Raw genomic sequence first — 27,767 nt, 5'->3', positions numbered from 1 at the left:
TTGTACCATTCTTTACTGATACAGAACGCACATTCTAAGAAATGCAACATGACAGCACATATTGCATTAAATAACTGGGACTGTGGTGCGAAGAACACAAGTAGATGGCACAACCTTTAATGTTATAGTAAAGATAAATAATTAAATTAGTTTCTATGGAACAGGTGCACAGAATATTTACTATCACTAATGCCATTTTTTCTGAGAAAGTGCACCCTTGTGGACATATAATTAATTTTAATTAAATATTTGAATGGGACAGTGTCCTTTGAAGACTCACTGCCTGCTGTTACTGAGCCAGTCATCTAATGGGTTCCTCTAAGCTATAAGGTTTCTGTTATTAAAGCAGAGATTCTACTTTGGATAGATGTCAAAATCAATGCAGTGGTTTATTTGTCCTCGAGCTGTGTTTACACCATCTCTGGGACTCATTTGCTCAGTAGTGGGAAGGAGGGACAGCAAGCCACTGAAAAGAGCAACTGAGACAAATTCAGGCTTCTGCGGGAGCCATGCCTACTTACAAGCAAGGTTGACCTTGGTTCAGTATCTTTTCTTATAGAAAAGCTTTTCTACTTTACCATGGGAAGTCTGACAGACTTCCAAATGCAGCTTCAACGGAAAGCATCCTTTTCTCCTACTGAGTTAGCGTGCTAGGCATTTACATGACCTGCCCTAACACTCATCTTTCCTTCAGTTGCCATTAAAACTAGAGACATCAAGATTTTATGTTGACATTGATTGGAAAGGCACAATTCCACTCCACCTTATATCTGAAAAAAGTTGGGGGTAAATAAGCACAAACAAGCCTAATGCACATAACAGAACAATTACAGGTAAATAAATCTCTTTAAAGATGCACTCATAGAAGATTACATCACTCTTGTAGAATGAAACTCCAAGGATCTGTATACTGAAATTTTAAACAACCCCAGCGGAATTGGCAATTGACAGCCCAGACAAAGTGACCTGTACTTTGACAGTGACACTTGAATGCAAGGATAATATACTTCCAATAAATGTTATGTGCACACACTGATAGAAACACTTACTTTCTCATACTCTTGGGCCCTGTAAAAATTACTAGCCAAATCTTACTCCTGTTTGGTGCTGGATCTGAGCAACAGTACTTAGTGAACATATGTAGTCTTGCTTGTCCTTTAGACTTTACATACACAACACTTTCTGAAAAACAGGCCCCTTTCAGGCATCTCAAGTTGGCCACCCAAAAATCTGAGGCCTCCAAGATCATAGAATCATAGAATATCAGGGTTGGAAGGGACCCCAGAAGGTCATCTAGTCCAACCCCCTGCTCGAAGCAGGACCAATTCCCAGTTAAATCATCCCAGCCAGGGCTTTGTCAAGCCTGACCTTAAAAACCTCTAAGGAAGGAGATTCTACCACCTCCCTAGGTAACGCATTCCAGTGTTTCACCACCCTCTTAGTGAAAAAGTTTTTCCTAATATCCAATCTAAACCTCCCCCACTGCAACTTGAGACCATTACTCCTCGTTCTGTCATCTGCTACCATTGAGAACAGTCTAGAGCCATCCTCTTTGGAACCCCCTTTCAGGTAGTTGAAAGCAGCTATCAAATCCCCCCTCATTCTTCTCTTCTGCAGGCTAAACAATCCCAGCTCCCTCAGCCTCTCCTCATAACTCATGTGTTCCAGTCCCCTAATCATTTTTGTTGCCCTTCGCTAGACTCTCTCCAATTTATCCACATCCTTCTTGAAGTGTGGGGCCCAAAACTGGACACAGTACTCCAGATGAGGCCTCACCAATGTCGAATAGAGGGGAACGATCACGTCCCTCGATCTGCTCGCTATGCCCCTACTTATACATCCCAAAATGCCATTGGCCTTCTTGGCAACAAGGGCACACTGCTGACTCATATCCAGCTTCTCGTCCACTGTCACCCCTAGGTCCTTTTCTGCAGAACTGCTGCCTAGCCATTCGGTCCCTAGTCTGTAGCTGTGCATTGGATTCTTCCGTCCTAAGTGCAGGACCCTGCACTTATCCTTATTGAACCTCATCAGATTTCTTTTGGCCCAATCCTCCAATTTGTCTAGGTCCTTCTGTATCCTATCCCTCCCCTCCAGTGTATCTACCACTCCTCCCAGTTTAGTATCATCCGCAAATTTGCTGAGAGTGCAATCCACACCATCCTCCAGATCATTTATGAAGATATTGAACAAAACCGGCCCCAGGACCGACCCTTGGGGCACTCCACTTGATACCGGCTGCCAACTAGACATGGAGCCATTGATCACTACCCGTTGAGCCCGACAATCTAGCCAGCTTTCTACCCACCTTATAGTGCATTCATCCAGCCCATACTTCCTTAACTTGCTGACAAGATCACTAGTCACTTCTGAAAATATAGGCATCAAACTACATTTATGAAAATAAGTGATTCAGATGTCTAACAACTAGCCACTTAGACCTGGTTCTCTGAAGCAACAGAACTTATTTAGTGCCAAAGAGAACAAGAAGCTACTTCAAATAAGTCATATTCATTTTAATATCAAGCTGCCCTGTCTGCAGGTGCTGCCCCCACAGCTCCCATTGGCTGGAAACTGCGACCAATGGGAGCTGCAGGGACAGCACTTGCAGAAGGGGCAGTGCGGAGAGCCCCCTGGCTTCCCTTAAACATAGAAGCTGGAGGGGGGACATTCCACTGCTTCTGGGAGCCGCAGTACGCATGCGTGGAGCAGCTGCTGGCCCTGCTCCTCGGCTAGAGTGTGGGAGCGGGGCAAACCCCAGACCCCGCTCCCTTGCAGGAGTTCAAGGGCCAGATTCAATCGGCTGGTGGTCTGGATGTGGCCCGCAGCCCATAGTTTGCCCACCCCTGGTATAAGAAGTATGCCCCTGTCCCTTCCAAGAATGGGAACAGAAAGAATATTGCTGACAGGAAAGTTAAGTACTTATCTTAAGAAAAGTAGACTGAAAATATTCTGAGCCACAAAACTACTTGTTTTGTTTGCCAAGCAATATAGTAAACAGGGTTTTAGCTGACTGCGTATTCAATTTTAAAGAATTACACATAAAACAAGATTGTAATTCTAAGTATAGTAAATAGATTAAATGGAAGGCACAGAAATCCCTCACCAATTCCCTCTGCTTCCTTTTACAAAAGTATTTCACTTACAAGGCCCTCTATCTTACAATATACTTAATTTGCATTTCTAGAGACAAGTCACTGGTTAAACAAATGCCAATTGAATAAAATGGGCCCTAACAGCTGAGGTTGAAGGCCTTTGAAACCTGCAACTTTGAAGCAGGGTTACTTTACTGATTCTTCCAGTATGCTAAAGCAGAATCAGTCAGCAACATTGCTTCCCACCTAGATTTATATAGAGACAACTACACACTTCTGCTCTGCTACTAATCCAATTTACCATGAGAAATTTTTATCTTCCCTTCCCAAAACTGAAAGGCAATTTTTAAAAGATAAAGTTTTCTATGGACGATAGCACGATGAGACTCTGGCAACGTATTTCAAGAATTCTGGTATGTTTTCAGGTAATTCATAACAAACTTGCTAATATGCTGAGAAATCACAATTCTCATTTACTGCTCCTCCTAATTGAACCTTCTAATGCTTCCGTGCTGGTTCTGCTGATTTACCGAGTCTAGCACAGCTTTTTTGCTGCTCCACTTCCGTCATTTCCAGAAGACCTACACCTACGGAACCAACCCCAGAACAGTACAAAGCTCCTATGGACAAGGTTGCCACTATTTTCTGTTACTCCTAAAAATAGGTATGTCTACACTGCAATACAAGACCTGTGGCAAGCTGACTCAGGCTCATGGGGCTCGGGCTGTGGGGCTATAAAACTGCAGTATGTCTAGACATTTGGGCGTGGACTGGAGCCTGGGCTCTGAGTCTCTGCAAGGGGGAAGGGCCTTAGAGCCTGGGGTCCAGCCCAAGCGCAAATGTCTACACTGCAGTTTTATAGCTCCGCAGCCTGAGCCCCATGAGCCTGAGTCAGCTGACATGGGCTCAGACTCGGTGCTGCAGGTGTAGACATACCGAATCACAGTGTAGACATCCCAATTAGCATCACACTTATAAAATAGTACTAATGGTAGCTAGTGCATATGGAAACAAGCAACAACAAACCAAAGAGGAAACTGAAAAAGAAAATTTGAAGATATACACATTAAATGGTAATTTATGACAGTTGAAAGAATTACTTAAAATTTGATACTTTAGCCTCACGATTTTCTGGGTAAACATGGCTCACACTGACTCTAGTTTTCATAATTTAAACCTTGATGTTCCAATCCTGCAACTGATAGCACACAAGTAGATTGCTGTATGGCCACAGTGCCCCAGTGAAGTCAATGGGGCTCAGCATGTGGGCAGACTGTTGTGCCAAGCAATCAATTGCTGGACCATGGCCTTAATAACAGTTTAATTTAGAAAGAAATCTGCATACACAGATCTTTTAAAACAGCAGTGGACTGAGTATTATATATTATTTAATAATTTGTGTGGAAATTTCAGAACCTGCCTGGTGGATAATTTATGCTCTTCAAACTCTCATACTTCATCAGAAAGAGGCTATGTCTACACTAACACTTATGTCACTCAAGGGTGTGAATACTCCACCCCGCTGCGCAACATAACTTACGCCAACATAAGCACTAGTGTGCACAGCGCTACCTCGGTGAGAGAGCTTCTCCCGCCGACAGAGCCGTTCGTTGGGGGTTGATTACGTAGGTTGACGGGAGAGCTCTCTTCCATCAGCATAAAGCAGCTACATGAGAGATCTCACAGCAGCACAGCTGCATCGTTACAGCAGCGCCACTGTAAGCTCTCTAGTGTTGACATCGCCAGAAGCATGCCAAATTAAACTTTATATTTTAAAAACTGATAAGTTTTTAATAACGATAAACAAATGGTAAGTGAAAAAATAAAAGCCTTGTATGCTGAAATGTATAAGAAAACTTGTTAAAATTTCATGTAAACACACAGCACATTCTTTGTACTGAAAAAGCTCAGAAATCCACTTGCTTTTACATACTGTACATTTTCTATTGCACTGTTTCAATCTGAACAGGATTAAAACAAGCTTTATCCTTTTTCACAATGTAGCTATTTGAAAGCTAAAAAAAGGTCTGAGATGAAGTAATTGGTTACTATGGCAATTGCCCATATGGATCCAAATGCATAAGGAGACGAGTGTCTTTAACAAGAGCTCAAAGCTTCTCGCACGCATCCTCTAGGAAGCCATACACCCTCACACCGCTGAGACAGAAAACTTAAAAAAAGGGTGTTGGCACCAACCACCCATCCATGTCCTTCCATTCATTCAAAAGTCATGAACAAAATACTGAAGTGGGGAAGGTGGGTGGGAAGTGTGGATCCATATATGCAACCATCATGAAGAACCAGTTGCTATGGTAAGTAGCCTTTTTAACTTTCAGATATGATTCTAACAAAATATAGCTATGACAGAACCTACCCACAATAGGCTTATAATTTTAGGTCTATTTGTTAAAATGTGAAATTGTAATTTCCATCTTCTACATAACCACAACTAATGGAGGTTTTAATTAAAATGGTTCAGTAGGAGGTCTTGCATTTGATTAATGTTTCAGAGGAATTCCTGAATAACATTTCCAAAATAAATGCCATGATCTATAACTGTGAAGATTCTCATTTAATATTATTTGGTAAGTCTGTTACAGGCCCAGCCACACATGCAACAGTATAAGACAGAGATCAGCCTCAAAGGTTAAATATAAGGAGTTGTAGGTCTTACCATAAGTTGCAAATGTTCTTCTCTGTTGTTCAAACATGAAATCATTGATGTGTGTTGGTTCTGCATATCCAGAAAGCATATTCCTAGGTGCAGCCATCTGCTGAGTCCTAAATGGGTTTTCTGGCCCAAACTGCATCAACAAAATTAGAAGAAAGTATTTAAAGGTTGTACACTATTCTAGAAGGAATTAGTTTCTTGCTAAGTATTTTGTAATCATCTATAATGTTCTATAGGGAACGAACTGTGTGACTTTCAAGAAGGGCAGTATGTAGTGGCTTTAGCTTACTTTCTCTTTATGGCTACTGTAACTGAATATATGTCAGAATAATATTTGTACATTATATTATATACCAATTAGAATAGGAGTTTCTTTATGCATTAAGTAATTTTCACGGTGAAGCTTCTTGCTCACAGCACTGTTGGCAAGGACAATTCAATAAAAAAAAAATTACTCCACACGCAAAACTCCCATTAAATAGGTAAATAAGGCAAACATACAGAAGATAACAGGAAAGGGGGAAAGGGGAAGCTAAAACCACATGGTGTTATCCTTTTTGAAAGTCAAGCCCTAGAGAACTGTTATAGCAATATGGAAATTGCCTTGTAAAATCTTTATCACTTAAAGAAAAAATGTAATAATATTTCAGCAGGATCAGCTGCACAACTACAGAATATAGACAATTCATACACAAACACACACCTGTTTTCTAAAGAAAGTGCAGTACTATACAATTTTATATTTGTATATTGGTTAAATGAAGTATCCACATGCTTCACAGAGAGTTACACAGGAGAGTTTACAGAATTGGATATAGTGTCTAGTTACAGCAGTGATGAGTTGGGCTGGAAGAGCTGAAATGCAAGAGCAGAAGTTTCTTTAGAGCTGCATGGCAGATCTTGATTTGTATATTCTGACCTATCTGAATGGATTTCCATTTAAATCAATGGGCTCTCTCAAAATATGGAGAACAGAATATTTGAGTTGAGCGCCACTGTGTTGGAGCACAAAGGAAGTGAATTTAGCCACCGTCAGAATAAAAATAACTACCAACATTGATAAGCAGTGACACATGAATGTTTGCATAATAGTACATGTTTTTGTAATCTCTGAAGATTGCAGCCATTTGAGGACTATGATCACACACTTGAGGAGGTCTGACATTCCATCCAGGAGAAGGCAATGGTACACATAAAGACAGAAGTGTGCGTATGCACACACACACACACACACACACATCTGTGTTGCGTCCAATAAACAAGCCCATTCTGGACTGGGCAAACAGAATGAAACACAGGTAAGGCTCAGCTAGATACTTACATATGAGTACAGGTTAAGTATTCCCCATACATGGCAAGACCACCAGTACTGAAATAGTGCAGAGCTGTCTCCCAGAACTGTAACATGTCACGCTCATAGCACATGAATGTTTCGTTCACATGTTATTCACTCCTCCCCAATTCCCAAGGAAAAATAAGAAACTGAATATTTTATCTGTATTTACCAAAGCAATCTCTCACACAATTTTTTAATGTAAAATGGACCACTAAAAGTGATGTTACAGGTTTACTGTTATTCGTCGATTAAACAAGAAACTCTATGGTTGTAACTTTTAAGACACTAAACTATTATATCTTACAGAGGCTGCATATTCTTGCCTCAGAACAGTTGATAAACCCTTTTTAATTCTGCTTCATTTTATCTCTGAGAACACAGACTGTGCTACTTATTAGCCATACATACCAAAATTGGCTCAAACTTTGCAAAAAAACCCCCAAACTTTGCAAAAAAAACCCCAAAAAACAACAACTTCCAGCTCTGAGCAGTTGTGATTTCAAGACTATGACAGCTGCATGTATTAAAGCTAAGTATATTACCTTTTATACATGTTGCTTATTCCCCAAGGTGCTTTCCTGTGCTGAATACGAATCTCAAGATTAAATTGTTTTTAAATGTAATAATTTGACACATTTTAGACTGCAGATAATAGAATTAACCAAGCCTCCTCCTCTTTGAAGAAAGTTTCCTATTCTCTCCCCTTACGTAAAACCTATTTTTTCTCATTTTTTTCTTATGAATTTCAGAAGGAGAGAGAATCATTTAATCCATTAGATTTTTTTTTTTTGTATACTCAATTCCCAGTCATACACCAATAAAACCTTTTAGTGCAGAATTCAAGTACGGATCAACAGAACCATTTCTGATTCTGTACTTGCTTGCCCATACTAGATCAGGCCATGAATCCAGTTTGTATGTTATATTGTCTCCAGCAATACCCAACAGCTGATGCTTCAATGAAAAGAAAAAACAATCATAAAACTCACCAGCCAATTCCACAATAATTACATAGGAAAAAATTTTTTTCCTAACCCGTGGCAATGAGATTTTAAGCACTGAAGCATAAGATTTGATTACCCTTATCTTGAATATTACTAGTCATAAAATTATCCTGTCCTTTGAAGAGAAAGGATGTAGCCATAACATTTTGATCAGATTCAGAGATGTGTTTCACATACGCAGGACCAAATGTACTCAACAGGATTTACACATGCTGAATGCAGCCCAGGATCAGCCCCTTAGGCTTGATCGCCTGTAGCAGTGGTTCCCTCAGGTTGATAATATGCCATGTAAAGAACCGTACTGTGTTCTCAGTTTACTTCCCTATAATGCTCTTAGTCTCAACACGAGACAGGAGTTAACACTGAACGATTATTTTCACTGTGATATTCCATTTTAAATTTCCTGTCTTTCTAAAATTCTTGTTAGAGGCCGATAGCTCCGTTCTGTCTATAATTACAGGAAGGTAAGAGAACTCTGTCTCTCTCCAGTCTCAGGGACTCCACTAGTAGTTCACACCCCCCGCCTTAATTTTCTTTTCTAAGATGATAAAGTAGTAACTTTTCCTGAAGTCACCATGGACCAGGTAGAGAAAATATTTAATTAATAGGTGCAAATCAAGTGCCACACATTAACTGTGACTGCTGTGCTTGCTGACTCCAATCACAAAGCCTTGAACCTGTCCCACTTGAGACCACTTGGGTTTCTTAAATCAAACATCTATGCAAACCAACAGCCATAAGTTGAGACAGTTCTGTTGTCTATTTGGCCCACTTAAAGTGCAGATTGCGAGCTTTTGTTTAAAATAGCATCTAGCTCCCATGGTTGCACAATAAGTTTTCTAAACAAAGCATAACTGATGCAAAATTTATGCAGAGTTGTCTTCCAATCTGCAGACAGCCTCTATTTGTCTAAATGTGTCATTAACTCTTATACTGGATAACACTAAGAAGTTTTCAAATAAGTTATAGATTTATACATAACTTGAAGGCTTAAATCATCTCTTTCAATCCTTCAGACAAATAGATTGTAGGCTACTGAAAAACAGTTAAGATAGAAAAATAGTTCAAGTTGTTTTGAAGAAGGTTAATTTTAGCCCAAGAGTTTTGTACGCTCATACTACATTAATTTAGAAAAAAAATGATTGAAAACACTTGAGTGATCATGACATGACATGAATACGGTTTCTATTGGTAATACTGGGTTTTAGTTTTATACCGAACTATACCCATTTTCTAAAAGCTATAGATCTATAATTCTGGCAACTATCTCTACTGCTTGCTGATTAACATTACGAGTAGACATCAAAAGAACAGAAGACACAGGACACTTCAGGATGTTCAGCCAGGTAATCTCCTGTACTGGCTTCTTAACAGCACAATGCAGCACATTATTTGATTTCCACCTTTCATACCTCATACAATTCTTCTCTTTAAAATAGTTTAAAGTTAGATTACAAGTGTACATGATATCCTCAGGGTACCTGTTTGTGTTATGTGGTGTCTTTCAGAGTTAGCCAAAGTTCTTATCTTTACTTTAAAGTCCAGAAGGTTGAGGCAACCCTGAATCTAGGGAGAACTTGAGGAACTCTGTACATTCATATTTGAAGAGAATAGGCATTGCAATGTCTGAATTTCACATTAGAACAACTTTAACACAACACATTCCTTTTAAGCTACTTACATTCCTCAGTGCAATGCCAATTAATTTGGAAGACTAACATTTCTGGTTTTAATAAAAATGTTCTTACCTCTGGTGCAAACATGGTGTCATAAGTGGGATTGTACTGAACTTCCTTGATAGCAGGATCGAGGTGGACTCCCGTCTCTACATCTTCCTGAAACAACGAAAGTGCTATTGAAATGTAACCAAAACTTCTCGTACATAGCTAATCTAAGATACCGGACGCTAATTTGACTGTATGGGGCACAGTATGCTTTTTAAATTATACCTATATAACTTTACTTTTAGTTCTGAAGAAAAAAAAAATCAGGAAAAGCTTGGCGAGAATTCTTATGTATCAGTTAGATGAAGAACAAACGTTTGACAAGTTTTAATTAAGGCTCAGTTTTACCGGTAAAGTTGTAAGTGCAATTTAAAAAAAAACACACCCGATTTTCTAATATTTGCCCCCCATATACCCATTAACCTAATGGAGAAAAAGCAAAGTACCATAAGAAAAACAAAACAGCAGGAGCCTGGGAAATTTTTTAGAAGATATTTCTGTAGATGCAGGGTTATTAGGAATTCCCTCCATTTCTTAATTCCCTTTCACATACACAGCTTATAAATAGAACCCAATGCAAACTTTCTTCCCTCCATAATGCAGATGTCTTTGTAAAGATGTCAGGTACCAAGGATCTCTGTTAGTCATGGTGTTCCCCTATTTTTCCATCACAACTGCCAACATTTTATGAAGTGACCAGTGATTTTGGTGCACAACTCAACATATACCTTAAAGTGGCCCAATTTTCATCCAGTGCTAAACACCCATCTTCCAAAAATCTGACACCTTAGATGGGCATCCATATATTGGGGCATAAAAATCATGTATCACTTTTGAAAAAATCTTCCCTCCAAAGTCAGTCAACATTGCTTTTGAGCCAACTGGCTGGCTAAAGAGAGAGGTCTTTTCACTCCCCCACATGGATGAAGTTATTCTATTTTATACAGGTACTTATACCACCCTCCTCACCTGAGCACCTTCCAGTAATGCATTAAGCAACACACCTAGCATATTTCATGTGACTCATTCTTCATCCTCTCCCCAGGGGAAATATGTGTATGCAGCGTAGTGTGTTGTTAGATTTAATTCATATGCTTACATTAAAACATAGCAATATGCACATATATAAGAAGGGAAGGTAAAAAGTATGTGTTGCACTGGGATCAGAAGGTGGAGAGGTTTATGATAGTCCTTGACCCCTGTGAGTTCGTTCCACAATCTGGGACCTGCCCTCCACAAAATCTCCATCTTCCTGCACAGAAAAGCTTTCCCTTATGCTCCACTGTGCCTGAGAAATAAAGTCATTAACCGTGGTCCAAATCCTGGAGCTTTAGATGATCTTTTATGTATTTTGGATTAAGGCCATTGAGAACCTGGTAGATAAGGACCAAGACCCGCACAGCTTGTGGTAGTCCATATTGCTGAGGAGATACACTGCTATTTTCTGTACTAGCTAAAGTTTTCTAAGACCTGATGGCTTCATATCCAGGTGTGGTGCATTCCAGCTAGGACGTGACAAAGGCATGTATAAGCAGGGCCAGATGATCATCCATGAGGATGAGAGAGAGTCTATTTCCAACCAGAGGTGGTAGAAAGCATTACCTGTGGATGCTGCTATGCTTCAAACAAAGGAGGATGTACCATAGCTGTAAGCTTTTGTTAAACTAGGTACAAAATCAAGTACTGAACTCCACTACCCCTGTATGATAATAGATTATGTTATCAAGGGACTGCTGGACCAGCCTTCCCTATTGACATTCTTGCCAAGGCCATAACCCTCAGCCTCTTAAATGGCAGGCCAGTAACTAATAGGACTAGGAAGCTTATCCATCCCGTGCTTTCAATTACTCTGGTGTTCATTCAGGAGTTTGGAAAATGGGAAGATGCAAGGCAGACACCATATGGAACACACACGTCGCTGAACATGCTTGTGCTGCTACTGATGCACCTTCTCTCCCACTCTGAAGGCATGCTGTAATATGGCTCCTCTCCTTGGAAATCTACATAGGGATAGTTCTCATGGTCAAGGCAGAAATAAATATATTTTTATATACATACCTTTTCCCTCACTCCCATTGGTTGGGCCGAAAATTAATGCAACAGTCTGTATTTTTGCCCCAGATTACAGCACGTTTTTCCAGATTAGTTGAGGTCAGTTAGTATCAAGATCACAGTCCACATACACACCTTTGACTAGAAACCTGCTCATTTTGCCTCATCCTCCCTCTATTTAAATATATTACCACTAACCCTGAAAGCATGTAATATTTCCCCATAATATCTTGGAACCAGATCCAGCATGCTCGTCTTTAGGACATCTGCGTGGGAGGTGAACACCCTAGATGGAGCTGCTGTTCAAGTGAGACTTCCTAGTCAACAGGCTGGCACAAATGGTTATCACCAGCCATGGGAAGCACTTTCTGCTAAAAAAACCAAAAACAACCTATCTCTGTGGGTTGTTCTGATATGAAACTTCAGAACATAACTCTCCCCATGTCTACTTTATCCTTTTAACAGTTTGCCTTTATCTCTCAAAACTTAGATAAGCTGCCTGGGCCAGGGATCTATGTAAACCAAGACTAAATCATTCTTATGTATTATAATGGGTCAAATTCAACTCTGACATAAAGACTGAGAGAAGCAGGTGCCACTATTGTCTTCAATGAGAGTTGCATATGATTGTATAAACTGAATATCATCCAGTAAACATATCCTACCTTTCTGATTCTTGGGCTAAAGGATAAAAAAGTCAAAGTGACAACATAGCCTTCTCTACACTTCTAATGCTTTTCACTATGCTTACTTTGTAAGGAAATCAGAAATGAACTGTTTGTTCACTAGTCCTCTAGATTCCTGTGGAACTACAATAATCAAGATCTCTTAAGTTTTACACATTTTCCATCAGAGCATATACAGTTCTTCAAATGGATATTATCAACAAAAGATAGATTGTACGTAGGTTTTGCAAAACATCTTATTCTTTCTGAATACTTTTTCACTTTTGCCTGATTTGGATTTAGAAACAGAAATTATGTACTTTAGCCTTTATAAATTGCAAATTATTTAACGTGAACTAGAATTATGTTACTATGAGTGGCATATTGTACTCACAGAGGACATCTGACCAAGTTGATGCACTTGATCAGCTTACTCATAGGCTTGGATGAGAGTACACTGGCATTGACTCAATCCAAGATGAGATTAAACAGGAAGGTCTGGAGAACCAGCCTAAAGAAAGATTTGACATCAGTTCCCTCAACTGGAGAGGAGGGTATGTTTGACAGGGGATATACCCATCTTGATATATGCTTTTTTTAAAGCATGAAACATTGGACCCATAAACTAATTGGAAGCCAGTGCAGATTCTGCATCACGGGTGCAATTTAAGATACTGTTTCAAAGCTCTAAAGCCTTAAATGGCCATGAGTGCCTCCAAAATCACTTCTTCCCACTACTTTGTGATTTTACTCTGAGATAATGTACACAGATGCATTTACACCAGCAAACTATAGTGGGATAATTATTCTGATATAGCTTTGCTGGTAAATTTTCTTGTGTACACAAGCCCCTAAGTGATTATGCACCAATAGGATCAAATGGGTGTAGTTAAAAGAACAAAGAAAAGCATACACAAGAATTTTAATTCTCCTTTATAAGAAAAAAAATCTGATATGAAGTATGCAAAGTTTTCTCTTTCAAACTACAGAAGAACAATATAGCATATTACAGTATATACTTACTTAACTCTGTTAGCTATTCACCAGCATGTAATGCCCACAGGAGCTATTCTTGCTAGTTTAATGGCAGGTCAACAATAATGTATTTGCTTACATATTTAAGGCTTAAAGAGTTTAAAATCTAGTTCTCTAAATCACAGAGAGAGTGGAGAGGGGAAAAAATGAGCATCTGTTTATGAAAGCAATTTAAATAATCTGCTTATAGAATAACTAGTACAATAAAAAAAAATTCAAATATTTTCCTAGTCAGGCAAGTATTTCTACTGTACTGCCTAATATTGGAATTGTAAGACTAAACAGAAAGACTGTCTTTCATTAGACCTGCCTGATAAAAACAATTCATACACAATCATTCCATGGCTCCTGCTTGAGCAGGCAGTGTTGCACTCAGACTGACTGACCTCATTCCTTTAATCACATGACCTTCCCAATTTACTGGCCCTGGATGACAACAGCTACCCGTACATTTGCAAGCCTGAGTTTCATATCCCATGCTCTTGACTAGGAACAGTATAATGGACACTAATCCATTCATTCAGCCACACACAAAGATACAAACAAAGCAACTACAATAGAACTGTACCAAAATAATTCCCTGAATGGTATTACTTACTTGCACATGAGATTAGGATTTTCTCTTACAGCTCCATGACCTAAAGAAGTTTCTTACAACCTTCTCAAATCATACCAAACAGTTTCTGTTGACAGACCAACAAGCATACTACAATCATCCCATCTCATTATTTCTTAGATGAAGATTAGGATCATTTATGTTATTTCTAAGGAAAATTCAACAAACTGATCAGACAAGACTTTCACAGTTTGTCTGTGACATTTGTAGACTTATAATTACTTGATATTAAGCTGCCAGTTGCTTGCTATTCTTTAAATTGTAAGATTCAAAGAAGCCTACCTTTATAAAATGCCAAGAATTCTTCAGTTCTATTATTTTTATCCCCTACCAGTTAAGTTCTTCTCTCAGCTATAGAATGGAACACAATAGACGACAGATTGTGGTATGAAAGACAATCCTCAGGAGGATGACTATAGCAATTTTGGTTCCACTTTACTGTTTGCTGAAGAGTGCCGAGTCATTTGGAAGTCATACAATAAATTCATTCCCATACCACGACATGTACATTCTTTGGATGTGAAAATTGCTGGTCCTTGAAACTGAAGCACATGTTGCATTCATTACAGTTCCATATTCCAGCATCTCCGGCTTTACCCATCATTCCATCAAACAAATGATACTTTTGTGCAACAAGTGATAACCAGCCAGTACACTGTTTAAGTGTGCCTGATTTTCTCTCTATTAGTCCATTTCACTTTTAGCTACCTATCAAGAAATTTGAACACGTTTCTATAACTTCTCTTTATTTCCTTCTAGTGGTCTATTGCAAGTGAAATCTAGACCATATTAGCACATATACTCTTGGTACAGCAGAATGTATGCTCTTGGTACAGTATACTCTGAAATTTAGAACATGCAAATCTTGTGTTAGTTTTATGCTACACAATGCAAACTTATATCATTTGGCATTTTGTCAACATATTGTGCTGTATATGCTTTAATCTTCACAGTACCACTATGAGACTAGCAAGCAACAGGGGCATGAAGGGCTAGTCAGACTAAGACCACCAACAATGCTTCCTCTCTCAGCCCTTCTACAGACTGTGTTCTATGTACAGTGTGACTCCTGTCTAATTGCCATCTTCCATAATGGGGAAGAGAGGTATCTGGTGAGGCTAGAGCAGGGGTGGGCAAACTACGGCCTGTGGGCCGGATCCGGCCCCTCAGGGCTTTGGATCCGGCCTATGGGATTACCACCGCTGCGGGCTCCGCGCCGCTCCAGGAAGCGGCCACACCATATCCCTGAAGCCCCTAGGAGTGGGGGGGGGGGGGAAAAAGCGCTGCATGCTGCTCTTGCCTGTGGGTACCTCCCCCAAAGCTCCCATTGGCCAGGAACGGGTTACCGCGGCCAATGGAAGCTTCAGGGGAGGTACCCACAGGCGAGGTAAACACACAGAGCCCTGTGGGAGGAGGGGGCACAAGGGCCGCGCAGGGATGTGGTGCCGGCTGCTTCCCGGAGTGGTGCGGCATGGGGCCGGGGCCAGGGCCAGGGTAGGCATGCAGGCAGCAGCAAACCATGGCCAGCGGGAGCCACATCGGCTGAAACTGCGGACGCGGCAGGTAAACAAACCATCAGGGCCCGCCAGAGGCTTTCCCTGAACAAGCAGCGGCCCTAGTTGGTAGATAGAAAGATTAACCTAAATAATCTAAACAGAAGCCCCTGGAACCCCATAAAATTGGGTCCTTAATCATGAACTATTGGAACTCATTTACAAAGCTTTTCTTAAACATTACATGAATATATTGTCCCATACTATAGAATTAGTATTTATAATGCCTATTCCATGATGAGATATCTTTGAGCTATAATGTATCTTAATTAAAACTATCTTTAGATAGGTTTTTTCCTCAAAAAGCATTTTATCAAAAAAATCTGAGTTAAATAAAAAAAATCAGATTTTTTTTTTAAATCATTGATTTTTATCCACCCTGACATTAAATAATTTTACATTTTTGTTGTATGGTTTGGTCAATAAAACACAGTTTTCAGACACTAGGATAGTTCAGCACTAACTAGCCAAGCAGCTAACAAGGGCAGCCTGCTTTGTACAGGATTTATAATTGGCATTAGTTATCCATTAAAATTAAAGTGCAGTAAATGGAGACCCTATCCCATGGGTCACAAACTTAACAGCCCTGCAAGAAATATTAAATGACATTCCTGTTCAGTGAAATTAAACATTTCCTGCTGAGATTTATACGGTACTTGCAGTGAAGTCCAACGCAATACGGATTTGACCCTGCAAGTTCTGAAGCACTTTAGCCCTATCTAGCAAAACACTTAACCACATGAACAGTCCTACTGACTTCACTGGGACTACTCATGTGCTGAACTTTAAGAATGTGCCTAAATGCTTTGGTGAATTAGTATAGCATGCTCTGCATCCTGCAGGATCAACACCTAGGTCTCCACCGTCCACAGGATATTCTGTGTTTCATAAACCCAGAATTGTTTTAAATGTTGTATTTAAAAAAAATTAAGTAAAGTCCTCCTCACATAAACAATCCCTTAAAATGACTATCGAAGCTTAGCATAGCCCCACAACATATGTGTAGCAGTTTTCTAGTTCATTAAGGAGGGACGGGATGGAAGGATACTGGAAGTAAAAGCAGAACAAATATGGATGGTCAAAACCTCAAACATAAGAAACTAATTTTTTTCCAGATGGACAAGGATTACATTTTAAACACAGAAGAGATTAAAATGACTAGAAAAGTGAACATTCATCGGTCAACTGAATAGATACATTCTAAATGGGATCAGTTTCTACAGTATTATTTAATGCTTATGTGCATCTAAGTTTCATGTTCTTACTTTGAAGCAATGCTCTCTGTGCACCTGAATAATCCCCGAAGACTGACTGTCAGCACCAGAAACACAGACCTTAAATTCCTGAAATAAACTACATGGAACCCTGTTGGGATTCAGTTCTTCCTGATACTAATGTTGCACTAACAAACAGCATGGACTTAAGAACATAGGAACTACCATACTGAATCAGACCCAACATCTATTTAGTCCAGTATCTTGCCTCTGCCTGTAATTAGCACTACAGAGAGAGATGTAGGACGATATGCTCCCTACATTAAATTTTACTGTAATCTCCGCTAGTTAGAGTTTGTCTTAAAACCTGAAGCATGAGGTTTACTATCCCTTCCAAAACTGAATTATCAGCTTCACAAGTTTCCTGGGGTATTGAGGTCCACAGTCTAATTACATGCTGTACGTAAAATATTTCCTTTTATCAGTTTGAATACTCTGAAGAAGCCATGTGTTAAGGATATTTGAAACCAACACATGAATGTTTGTAAGAGACTTGGGATATTCACCCTCTGTCTTGTATCCTATGGCTACAGTTTTGATCACCAAAAAGAAATTACTTAGTAAAGATGAGGAATTTTAGAATAAAAATGTATCAACTTACATAAGTAACTTCTTTCACAAAGCGTCTACAATAAAGATCTTGAATTTACGTTGGCCTCAACCTTCATACTAATAGGATTCATTATGACCGGCTTCCACAACATCTACTAGCCTGAGGAATAAGTCTTATACCCAGATGAAAAGTACATGAGCCACTATGCCTCTGTACTCTCAAAGTCATACTTATTTGATTTTTATTACCACATCTTTTTCCTCCAATCAATTTGCTCTGACACCTTTTAAAAAAACAAAAACCAGTGGTGACACTGTTCAATTCTGAAATATGCATCTTCCCCAGTTAACTTCTGGGCACCCACCAATTAATGAATTCTAGGTTCTTGTCGGTTCCACGCCCAGTAAATAAGTTCTTGGCTTTTCTTCTCCCCAAATAAATAAAATGTATCCCCACTTCAACAATAACTGAAAAATAGGGCCCTTATATGGAAAAATATATATTTGCTATGTTACACATTTTAATGACCTTTTCATACTCCTATATAAAATTTCATAAAGTACTTTAATAGCCCACTTTTCTTTACTGTATATTTTATTTTTGTAGATCAAAAAATTACTTGAAAAAGTCAGGTGTGAAGAGGTCAGTGCACACTCCCACCATTTTTCCTTTTAAATAAAAATCTTCAATAAGACGTAAGACTCAGATGGATGTGTTTTACACACTGCTACTTAAATTACAATTTCAGTTCTATTTGCTAAGAGTAACAAAGCACAGAGGTCAGCAGCGTGTGGAAGAGCTACTAAAAATACACTAAAGGATGACACCCCCAAGAATTATTATTTCAAATAATAGTTACAATTCATTAGTGTAATTTGCATAGGTGCAAATGTCATTTTGAAATCAAAAGGGACTGTGCAGATGTATGATGCAGTTCAAAAGCAAAGACCTTGCCCTCTTTCAACATCAGCTAAGATCTAGCATCTTGGAGTAACATCTTTGGGCAGTACTTGTTGCAATTCATAAAAGTATACAAAAAGGAATGTGTCTAGTCCACTAGATGTCTGATAAATTACAAACACCAAAAGCTAGAACTAGCAACTAAGTTTTGCCATTGTAGATACTTAAGAATATATTCCCCTTTTAATACCTATGCATGTTTGACATCTTTGCCATTTCACAAAGATTCCAAAGCTAAACTAATCAAGAAGCAATAACAGTTATTAAACTAGAAGCCAGACACCCAGCTACTCAAGCCATGCATTTCTTATTTTTCAGTCCCAACAACCCACTAAACACTAGAGAGGTGCATGAGGGGGAGAAATAGCTCAGTGGTTTGAGCACTGGCCTGCTAAACCCAGGGTTGTGAGTTCAATCCTTGAGGGGGCCGTTTAGGGATCTGGGGCAAAAATTGTGGATTGGTCCTGCTTTGAGCAAGGGGTTGGACTAGATGACCTCCTGAGGTCCCTTCCAACCCTGATATTCTATGATTCTATGGCTACAGGTCAGATCAAAGGACTGCAGTGTTCTCACCAAGTGCCCTTCCCTTTCACAGAGCCAGATCTCCCATCTCTTTCTCCCATCCAAGCTTGCCTCCACAATACATGGCCAGCATACTGCTGCAGCCACTTCCTACACCAGCTAGAGTAGCTGTTGTGTGTCAGGAGGCCAGTACCTTCTTGACTTTCTTCCCCAGTCGACTTGCTACTCCTCCAACACAGTAATGCAAGAATCATTGTACCATAAGCTCAAGACCTATTTCGTTCTATTTTGCAAATAAAATTGCTCAGATTCGGTTAGAACTGTCTGCCTCCATGGGATAAGAATATGTGCTAAAGAACACAATGTTAAATCTTCTCCGCTTGAGGTTAGGCCAGGGTCAATCCTTTCTGTTTTTGGATGCACTTTGGCCATCAATTTGTGCTTAAAAGCTACATCCTTCCTGGATGGTGAAAGCATGCAGGAAAGAACTGGATACATTGTTAATACAAATTATCAATACATCCTTGAAAGAGGGAGGTATCTTTTCACTGAAAGAAGCACAAGTACCTCCTGCACTCAAAAAAATCACTGCTTGTTATTGAATCTTTCCAGCTATCATGCCATTTTAAGTCTTCCATTTTCAGTTAAGATTATTGAAAAGGTTGTTGTGAGATAACTCAAACACTATTTAGTAGCCTCAGTTCTTTTCTACACTAGTTGCCAACCTGGGTAGAGCAGAGACAGCTCTGGTGGTATCGGGGAATAATCTCCTGACAACAGATGAAGATCAAGTATCTATCCTGATATTATTACATCTGTGATCAGTCTTTGATAAAGTTCACCATAATTGGATGTTGACTTTTTTTGCAAACCATAGCATGAGTGAACAGGCCTATTCAAGTGGCACTTTGATGGGCACTCTCAGAAGGTGGTGTAGGAAACCTGCATCTCCCCATGCAAGTACTCTTCTGGGGGGGTTCTGCAACGTTTCATGTTGTCACTCCTTTTGTTTAATGCATGCATGAGGCTATCAGGAGTTTTACATGGACCGGAAGGTCTTTAATATTCTGAATACACTCAGCTTTATATCTCCATCAGCATGGCTGGAAGTGCTGATGGCATTACTTGGTGTCTGGAAAAGGTTGAGGCACGCACCAGGGCAAGATGGCTACAACTTAGTCCAGACAAGACAAAAGGGATGTTGATTGGTTGTAGGAAGCAAGCTGGAAGAAGTGACAAGGATAATTTCTATGCGTTAAATTGAGGGTGTGCATCTGCCTTTTGTTACCTGGGTTCATAATCTTGGGATCTGGTGAGGATTGTATGGGATGCGTGTGTGTTAATTTCTTGTATTTGTGTTGTCACTTGAGTTTGATTTTGGGGTAACTAATGGGTCTGTTTAGTTGCTAGTATATTTTAAAGAGATTGTCAAGGGTTACCAGAGCATGGTGGAGACACTTTTATAGTAGAGTAGTAAAATCTAAATAAACAAAATAGTTTGCCTGCCAAATAACATAGCCCCATCTTCTTTTTCGCATTTAACACAAAATTCTACTCACTACTAAATGCAATGTTTTGGGATAGCTGAGTAAAATTTCATTTTTTTTCCCCCGTCATTATCAACAACAAGAGGACTGGAGCACAAGTCGCCTCCATGAAAACACTTTTTAAAGATAATATAAAGGGAGTGGATTTCTCATAGGTCTCTAAATATTGATTCTTGCAGAAAATATCTTTTTCTGGAAGTGTTAAAAAAGCCACACTCTCTGCAACATTGATAATGTAGTAGCCTCCAACCAGCAGAAAGTGGTCCATCAGTACATCAGTGGTTCAGCTTTTGAGACTGGTACCCTAGGCATCACCTTTAAATTTATGTAAGGCTCTGATGGGCCTCAGTGCATTGTCACTGCTACTTGTTATTTAACATTCATGGTCAAAGTCCTTTACAGATGTTAACTAATATGACTGTCAAACTGTACACTAACATCCCAGAGAGATTAGAAACTCTAAGGAGTGTGGTGGTGCCCAAACATCATGGGATGTACAGATGAGTGTCAGATGGGCAGCTGCAATAACACATCCATCTTTCATTTGAGGCAGTGAATGGAAAAAAAAAATCCATTCATCTATTTCGCACTGTGGAGTATGATGCATTCACTGGGGCATATGCTTGTGATGGTGCTACTGTGCCATCAACTTCTGCAGAATTTATGATTTCATTTAAAAGTGAATTGTTTCTAACCTTCTGTACCCTTTTGGTTCTGAAGATAACTTTCTAAAAGTGCAGTCTTGTCTTTCTGAGCTTACAAAATGAAATCATGCTGCTCATAGCTTCACCAAGAAGTACTAGAGTGAAATGTATGCAACACTGGTCAGCCTTCACTGTTGCTATTCACAGCACTGTAAGCAGCAGTTAGTGTGTCAAGAATTAGGTCAATTTCATTCTACTGCTATCTGGGGATAACAGGGATACATCAAAACAAAAAAAACAAAAAAACAAAAAAAGTTTAAAGATTAAACAGCAGGGACCAGTATCAAATTAAGATTTTGAACCACATAATCAATCCTCTAAATCAGGGCTTGAAACAATTAGCTAGCGAAGAGTATAAGATGCCTACAATTTGAAGTGTGTAAACAAAACATGGGGGGGGGCAGCATCCCAAAGGTCTGTGTGTCATACTCTGGTTTTAATCACCCCTCTGCCCCAAAAGCATGGGGGGGGGGGGCAGAGAGTGGTAAACTGAGTAGTGGGTTGAAGACACCTGTTAGCCAAACCAAGGAAGCTTGAGTCCACCACAGAGGGAGGGGAAGGGGGTCAGGAACAGCATTAACACATTAATCCCGAACACCCTTCCCCCGCCTGGCTGCAGAGAGCTAGGTTAACATCAGAATATCATACTCTGACCTCGCGGATTCTCCTCTCCCCAGCTTCCCCCAGTATTCCGTATGCACATTTCATACCCTAGGTGCCTTCTCCCCTTGCCGACTGGAGATCTGATTGTTTCAAGACCTAATTTAGAAGATCAGCTACAAGGTCCAAGACTTTAACCTGGTTAAATTGGTGCAGTAGCCGAAGAGAGCTGACAACTGAGCCCTGGTCTACACTAGGACTTTAGTTCGAATTTAGCAGCGTTAAATCGATGTAAACCTGCACCCGTCCACACAATGAAGCCCTTTATTTCGACTTAAAGGGCTCTTAAAATCGATTTCCTTACTCCACCCCTGACAAGTGGATTAGCGCTTAAATCGACGTTGCTGGCTCGAATTTGGGGTACTGTGGACACAATTCGATGGTATTGGCCTCCGGGAGCTATCCCCGAGTGCTCCATTCTGACCGCTCTGGACAGCACTCTCAACTCAGATGCACTGGCCAGGTAGACAGGAAAAGAACCGCAAACTTTTGAATCTCATTTCCTGTTTGGCCAGCGTGGCAAGCTGCAGGTGACCATGCAGAGCTCATCAGCACAGGTGACCATGATGGAGTCCCAGAATCGCAAAAGAGCTCCAGCATGGACCGAACGGGAGGTACGGGATCTGATCGCTGTTTGGGGAGAGGAATCCGTGCTATCAGAACTCCGTTCCAGTTTTCGAAATGCCAAAACCTTTGTCAAAATCTCCCAGGGCATGAAGGACAGAGGCCATAACAGGGACCCGAAGCAGTGCCGCGTGAAACTGAAGAGCTGAGGCAAGCCTACCAGAAAACCAGAGAGGCGAACAGCCGCTCTGGGTCAGAGCCCCAAACATGCCGCTTCTATGATGAGCTGCATGCCATTTTAGGGGGTTCAGCCACCACTACCCCAGCCGTGTTGTTTGACTCCTTCAATGGAGATGGAGGCAATATGGAAGCAGGTTTTGGGGACGAAGAAGATGATGATGATGAGGAGGAGGTTGTAGACAGCTCACAGCAAGCAAGCGGAGAAACCGGTTTTCCCGACAGCCAGGAACTGTTTCTCACCCTAGACCTGGAGCCAGTACCCCCCGAACCCACCCAAGGCGGCCTCCTGGACCCAGCAGGCGGAGAAGGGACCTCTGGTGAGTGTACCTTTTAAAGTACTATACATGGTTTAAAAGCAAGCATGTGAAAGGATTACTTTGCCCTGGCATTTGCGGTTCTCCTAGATGTAGTCCTAAAGCCTTTGCAAAAGGTTTCTGGGGAGGGCAGCCTTATTTCGTCCTTCATGGTAGGACACTTTACCACTCCAGGCCAGTAACACGTACTCGGGAATCATTGTAGAACAAAGCATTGCAGTGTATGTTTGCTGGCATTCAAACAACATCCGTTCTTTATCTCTCTGTGTTATCCTCAGGAGAGAGAGATATAATTCATGGTCGCCTGGTTGAAATAGAGTGCTTTTCTTCAGGGGACACTCAGAGGAGCCCATTCCTGCTGGGCTGTTTGCCTGTGGCTAAACAGAAATGTTCCCCGCTGTTAGCCACAGGGAGGGGGGAAGGTTGAGGGGGTAGTCACGCGGTGGGAGGAGGCAAAATGCGACCTTGTAACGAAAGCACGTGCTATGTATGTAATGTTAACAGCAAGGTTTACCCTGAAAGAGTGTAGCGACTGTTTTATAAAATGTGTCTTTTTAAATACCGCTGTCCCTTTTTTTTCTCCACCAGCTGCATGTGTTTCAATGATCACAGGATCTTCTTCTTCCCAGAGGCTAGTGAAGCTTAGAAAGAAAAAAAAACGCACTCGGGATGAAATGTTCTCCGAGCTCATGCTGTCCTCCCACACTGACAGAGCACAGACGAATGCGTGGAGGCAAATAATGTCAGATTGCAGGAAAGCACAAAATGACCGGGAGGAGAGGTGGCGGGCTGAAGAGAGGGCTGAAGCTCAAATGTGGCGGCAGCGTGATGAGAGGAGGCAGGATTCAATGCTGAGGCTGCTGCAGGACCAAACCAGTATGCTCCAGTGTATGGTTGAGCTGCAGCAAAGGCAGCTGGAGCACAGACTGCCACTGCAGCCCCTCTGTAACCAACCGCCCTCCTCCCCAAGTTCCATAGCCTCCACACCCAGACGCCCAAGAACGCGGTGGGGGGGCCTCCGGCCAACCAGCCACTCCACCACAGAGGATTGCCCCAAAAAAAGAAGGCTGTCATTCAATAAATTTTAAAGTTGTAAACTTTTAAAGTGCTGTGCTTAAAGTGCTGTGTGGCATTTTCCTTCCCTCCTCCACCACCCCTCCTGGGCTACCTTGGTAGTCATCCCCCTATTTGTGTGATGAATGAATAAAGAATGCATGAATGTGAAGCAACAATGACTTTATTGCCTCTGCAAGCGGTGATTGAAGGGAGGAGGGGTGGGTGGTTAGCTTACAGGGAAGTAGAGTGAACCAAGGGGCGGGGGGTTTCATCAAGGAGAAACAAACAGAACTTTCACACCATAGCCTGGCCAGTCATGAAACTGGTTTTCAAAGCTTCTCTGATGCGTACCGCGCCCTCCTGTGCTCTTCTAACCGCCCTGGTGTCTGGCTGCGCGTAACCAGCAGCCAGACGATTTGCCTCAACCTCCCACCCCGCCATAAACGTCTCCCCCTTACTCTCACAGATATTGTGGAGCACACAGCAAGCAGTAATAACAGTGGGAATATTGGTTTCGCTGAGGTCTAAGCGAGTCAGTAAACTGCGCCAGCGCGCCTTTAAACGTCCAAATGCACATTCTACCACCATTCTGCACTTGCTCAGCCTGTAGTTGAACAGCTCCTGACTACTGTCCAGGCTGCCTGTGTACGGCTTCATGAGCCATGGAATTAAGGGGTAGGCTGGGTCCCCAAGGATACATATAGGCATTTCAACATCCCCAACAGTTATTTTCTGGTCTGGGAATAAAGTCCCTTCCTGCAGCTTTTGAAACAGACCAGAGTTCCTGAAGATGCGAGCATCATGCACCTTTCCCGGCCATCCCACGTTGATGTTGGTGAAACGTCCCTTGTGATCCACCAGAGCTTGCAGCACTATCGAAAAGTACCCCTTGCGGTTTATGTACTCGGCGGCTTGGTGCTCCGGTGCCAAGATAGAGATATGGGTTCCGTCTATAGCCCCACCACAGTTAGGGAATCCCATTGCAGCAAAGCCATCCACTATGACCTGCACATTTCCCAGGGTCACTACCCTTGATATCAGCAGATCTTTGATTGCGTGAGCTACTTGCATAACAGCAGCCCCCACAGTAGATTTGCCCACTCCAAATTGATTCCCAACTGACCGGTAGCTGTCTGGCGTTGCAAGCTTCCACAGGGCTATCGCCACTCGCTTCTCAACTGTGAGGGCTGCTCTCATCTTGGTATTCATGCGCCTCAGGGCGGGGGAAAGCAAGTCACAAAGTTCCATGAAAGTGCCCTTACGCATGCGAAAGTTTCGCAGCCACTGGGAATCGTCCCAGACCTGCAACACTATGCGGTCCCACCAGTCTGTGCTTGTTTCCCGAGCCCAGAATCGGTGTTCCACAGCATGAACCTGCCCCATTAGCACCATGATGCATGCATTGGCAGGGCCCATGCTTTCAGAGAAATCTGTGTCCATGTCCTGATCACTCACGTGACCGCGCTGACGTCGCCTCCTCGCCCGGTATCGCTTTGCCAGGTTCTGGTGCTGCATATACTGCTGGATAATGCGTGTGGTGTTTAATGTGCTCCTAATTGCCAAAGTGAGCTGAGCGGCCTCCATGCTTGCCTTGGTATGGCATCTGCACAGAAAAAAGGCGCGGAACGATTGTCTGCCGTTGCTCTGACAGAGGGAGGGGCGACTGACGACACGGCTTACAGGGTTGGCTTCAGGGAGCTAAAATCAACAAAGGGGGTGTCTTTACCTCAAGGAGTATTTCAGGCAGGACTTCACGGAGGGTTCCAATAAGAAATGGTGCACCTAAGTTATCGTTCTTATTGGAACAAGGAGGTTAGCCTGGCCTCTGATTGATACATGGCTAGATTTACCTCGCTGCACCTTCTCTGTGAGTGACTGCAGTGTGACCTAGAGGAATGAGTCCCCTAGACAGGGGAGGAGGCAAATGAGTACAAAACAAATCTGGTCTATTTCTTGTTTTGACCACTCCATCTATCTTTTACATCTTTGGCTGGCAGCAGACGGTGCAGAAGGACTGCATGCCATCCACATCTCATGGCTGCTCGGCAGAAGATGGTACAGTACGACTGCTAGCAGTCCGTATCGCCTGCCCGCTCACCATAAGACGGTTCAATAGGACTGACTGCAGGACTAAAGAGAATGACCTGGTCAAGTCACTCCAAATTTAGTCCCTGTGCCCATGTCTGCCCAGGCGCTCCCAGCCGACGTGGCCAGGAGCACCTCGGACATGACGATGACGGCTACCAGTCGTACTGTACCGTCTGCTGCCACAAGGCCAGGGGTTGCTGCTACTGTGTAGCAATGCCGTACCGTGTCTGCCAGCACCCAGGAGACATAGGGTGACGGTTACCTGAGCGGGCTCCATGCTTGCCGTGGTATGGCGTCTGCACAGGTAACTCAGGAAAAAAGGCGTGAAACGATTATCTGCCCTTGCTTTCACGGAGGGAGGGAGGGAAGGGGGGCCTGACAATATGTACCCAGAACCACCCGCGACAATGTTTTAGCCCCATCAGGCATTGGGATCTCAACCCAGAATTCCAATGGGCAGCGGAGACTGCGGGAACTGTGGGATAGCTACCCACAGTGCAACGCTCCGGAAGTCGACTCTAGCCTCGGTGCTGTGGAAGCGCTCCGCCGAGTTAATGCACTTAATGCACTTAGAGCATTTTCTGTGGGGACACACACACTCGAATATATAAAACCGATTTCTAAAAAACCGACTTCTATAAATTCGACCTTATTCCGTAGTGTAGACATACCCTGAGAGAAAGAAGCAACCCTACGCACCTGCAATGCAAGAGGCAGCTGGCCAGCCACCGAGCTATTAAGGGGCTCTGCATCCCCTGCCACCCCCGAATACCTTTCTAGCAGCCAGGGCCCGGGGCAGGCAGCCCCAGTCTCCACCCCAACCCCCCAGCTGAGGGCGCCCAGACAGCACGAGGCCTCTGAAGCCACTAAGCGAGACACACGGAAAAGGGCAGCTGCCCCCTGCCAGGCACAGGCCCAGCAGCGCTACCCAGGAGGCGGGAAGGGGACTTCCCGCCCAGCCCAGGCCGGAGGGAAGGGGATTCCCTTGCTCCCCCTTCCTGCCCCCTTGCAGCCAGACGCCCGGGGCGGCACCTACCTTCACAGCCACCTCCGGGGCCGAGTCCACCGCCAAGGCCTGCGGGGCAGGGGACGGTGAAGCGAGATGCAGCACCGAGTCCCGGCTGGCTACCTGCGCCGAGCGGCGGGAGCTTCCCTCAGTGTCCGAGCCCGAGTCGGAGCCCGAGTCGGAGACACCGTAGGACGCGAGCGCGGCGATAGCGGCCGACATCTTAGCAAGGAGGAACCACAGGAGCAGTGACCCGGAACAAACGGGTCCTGTCAGTTACATAACAATCCTCTCCTAGATTTATTTGTTTTTGCGACTGAATGAAAATTACTCAAATACAATTTTTAAAAAATAAAAATTATTATTTATAATTTTCTGGGTCTCTAACGAAACTTTTTGGGAAGCAGAAATCCTCTCCCATGGAGCTGAAGGAGGGTTTAATCTTTCAGGAATTACAGCAAGGACTACAAATCCCAGCATGCAACGCGCCAGAGCTGGGGAGGTCGGATTTGAAGCGTCCTGGAGGGT

General features: G+C 42.3%; 1 protein-coding gene across 2 annotated transcripts in view; it reads right to left on the bottom strand.

The window, feature by feature from the left end:
* CDC40 (cell division cycle 40) overlaps nucleotides 1–27,482 on the bottom strand; it is a 58,463-nt gene extending 30,981 nt beyond the window's left edge. The window contains exons 1-3 of one of the 2 annotated variants that reach the window (XM_084625105.1): nucleotides 27,270–27,482; nucleotides 9,855–9,941; nucleotides 5,770–5,899 (exon numbers count right to left, since the gene is read on the bottom strand). In XM_084625105.1, the coding sequence (XP_084481231.1) occupies nucleotides 5,770–5,899; nucleotides 9,855–9,941; nucleotides 27,270–27,461 (409 nt within the window). In that variant the 5' untranslated portion in view covers nucleotides 27,462–27,482. The remainder of the gene's footprint in view (nucleotides 1–5,769; nucleotides 5,900–9,854; nucleotides 9,942–27,269) is intronic. The other variant, XM_084625106.1, reaches the window with a different exon arrangement.
* Nucleotides 27,483–27,767: the final 285 nt, after the last annotated feature.

The sequence above is a fragment of the Lepidochelys olivacea genome (assembly GCF_965140295.1).
Source record: "Lepidochelys olivacea isolate rLepOli2 genome assembly, chromosome: 3".
In the NCBI taxonomy this organism is placed as follows: domain Eukaryota; kingdom Metazoa; phylum Chordata; order Testudines; family Cheloniidae; genus Lepidochelys; species Lepidochelys olivacea.
This window is presented reverse-complemented; position numbering and strand designations above follow the sequence as displayed.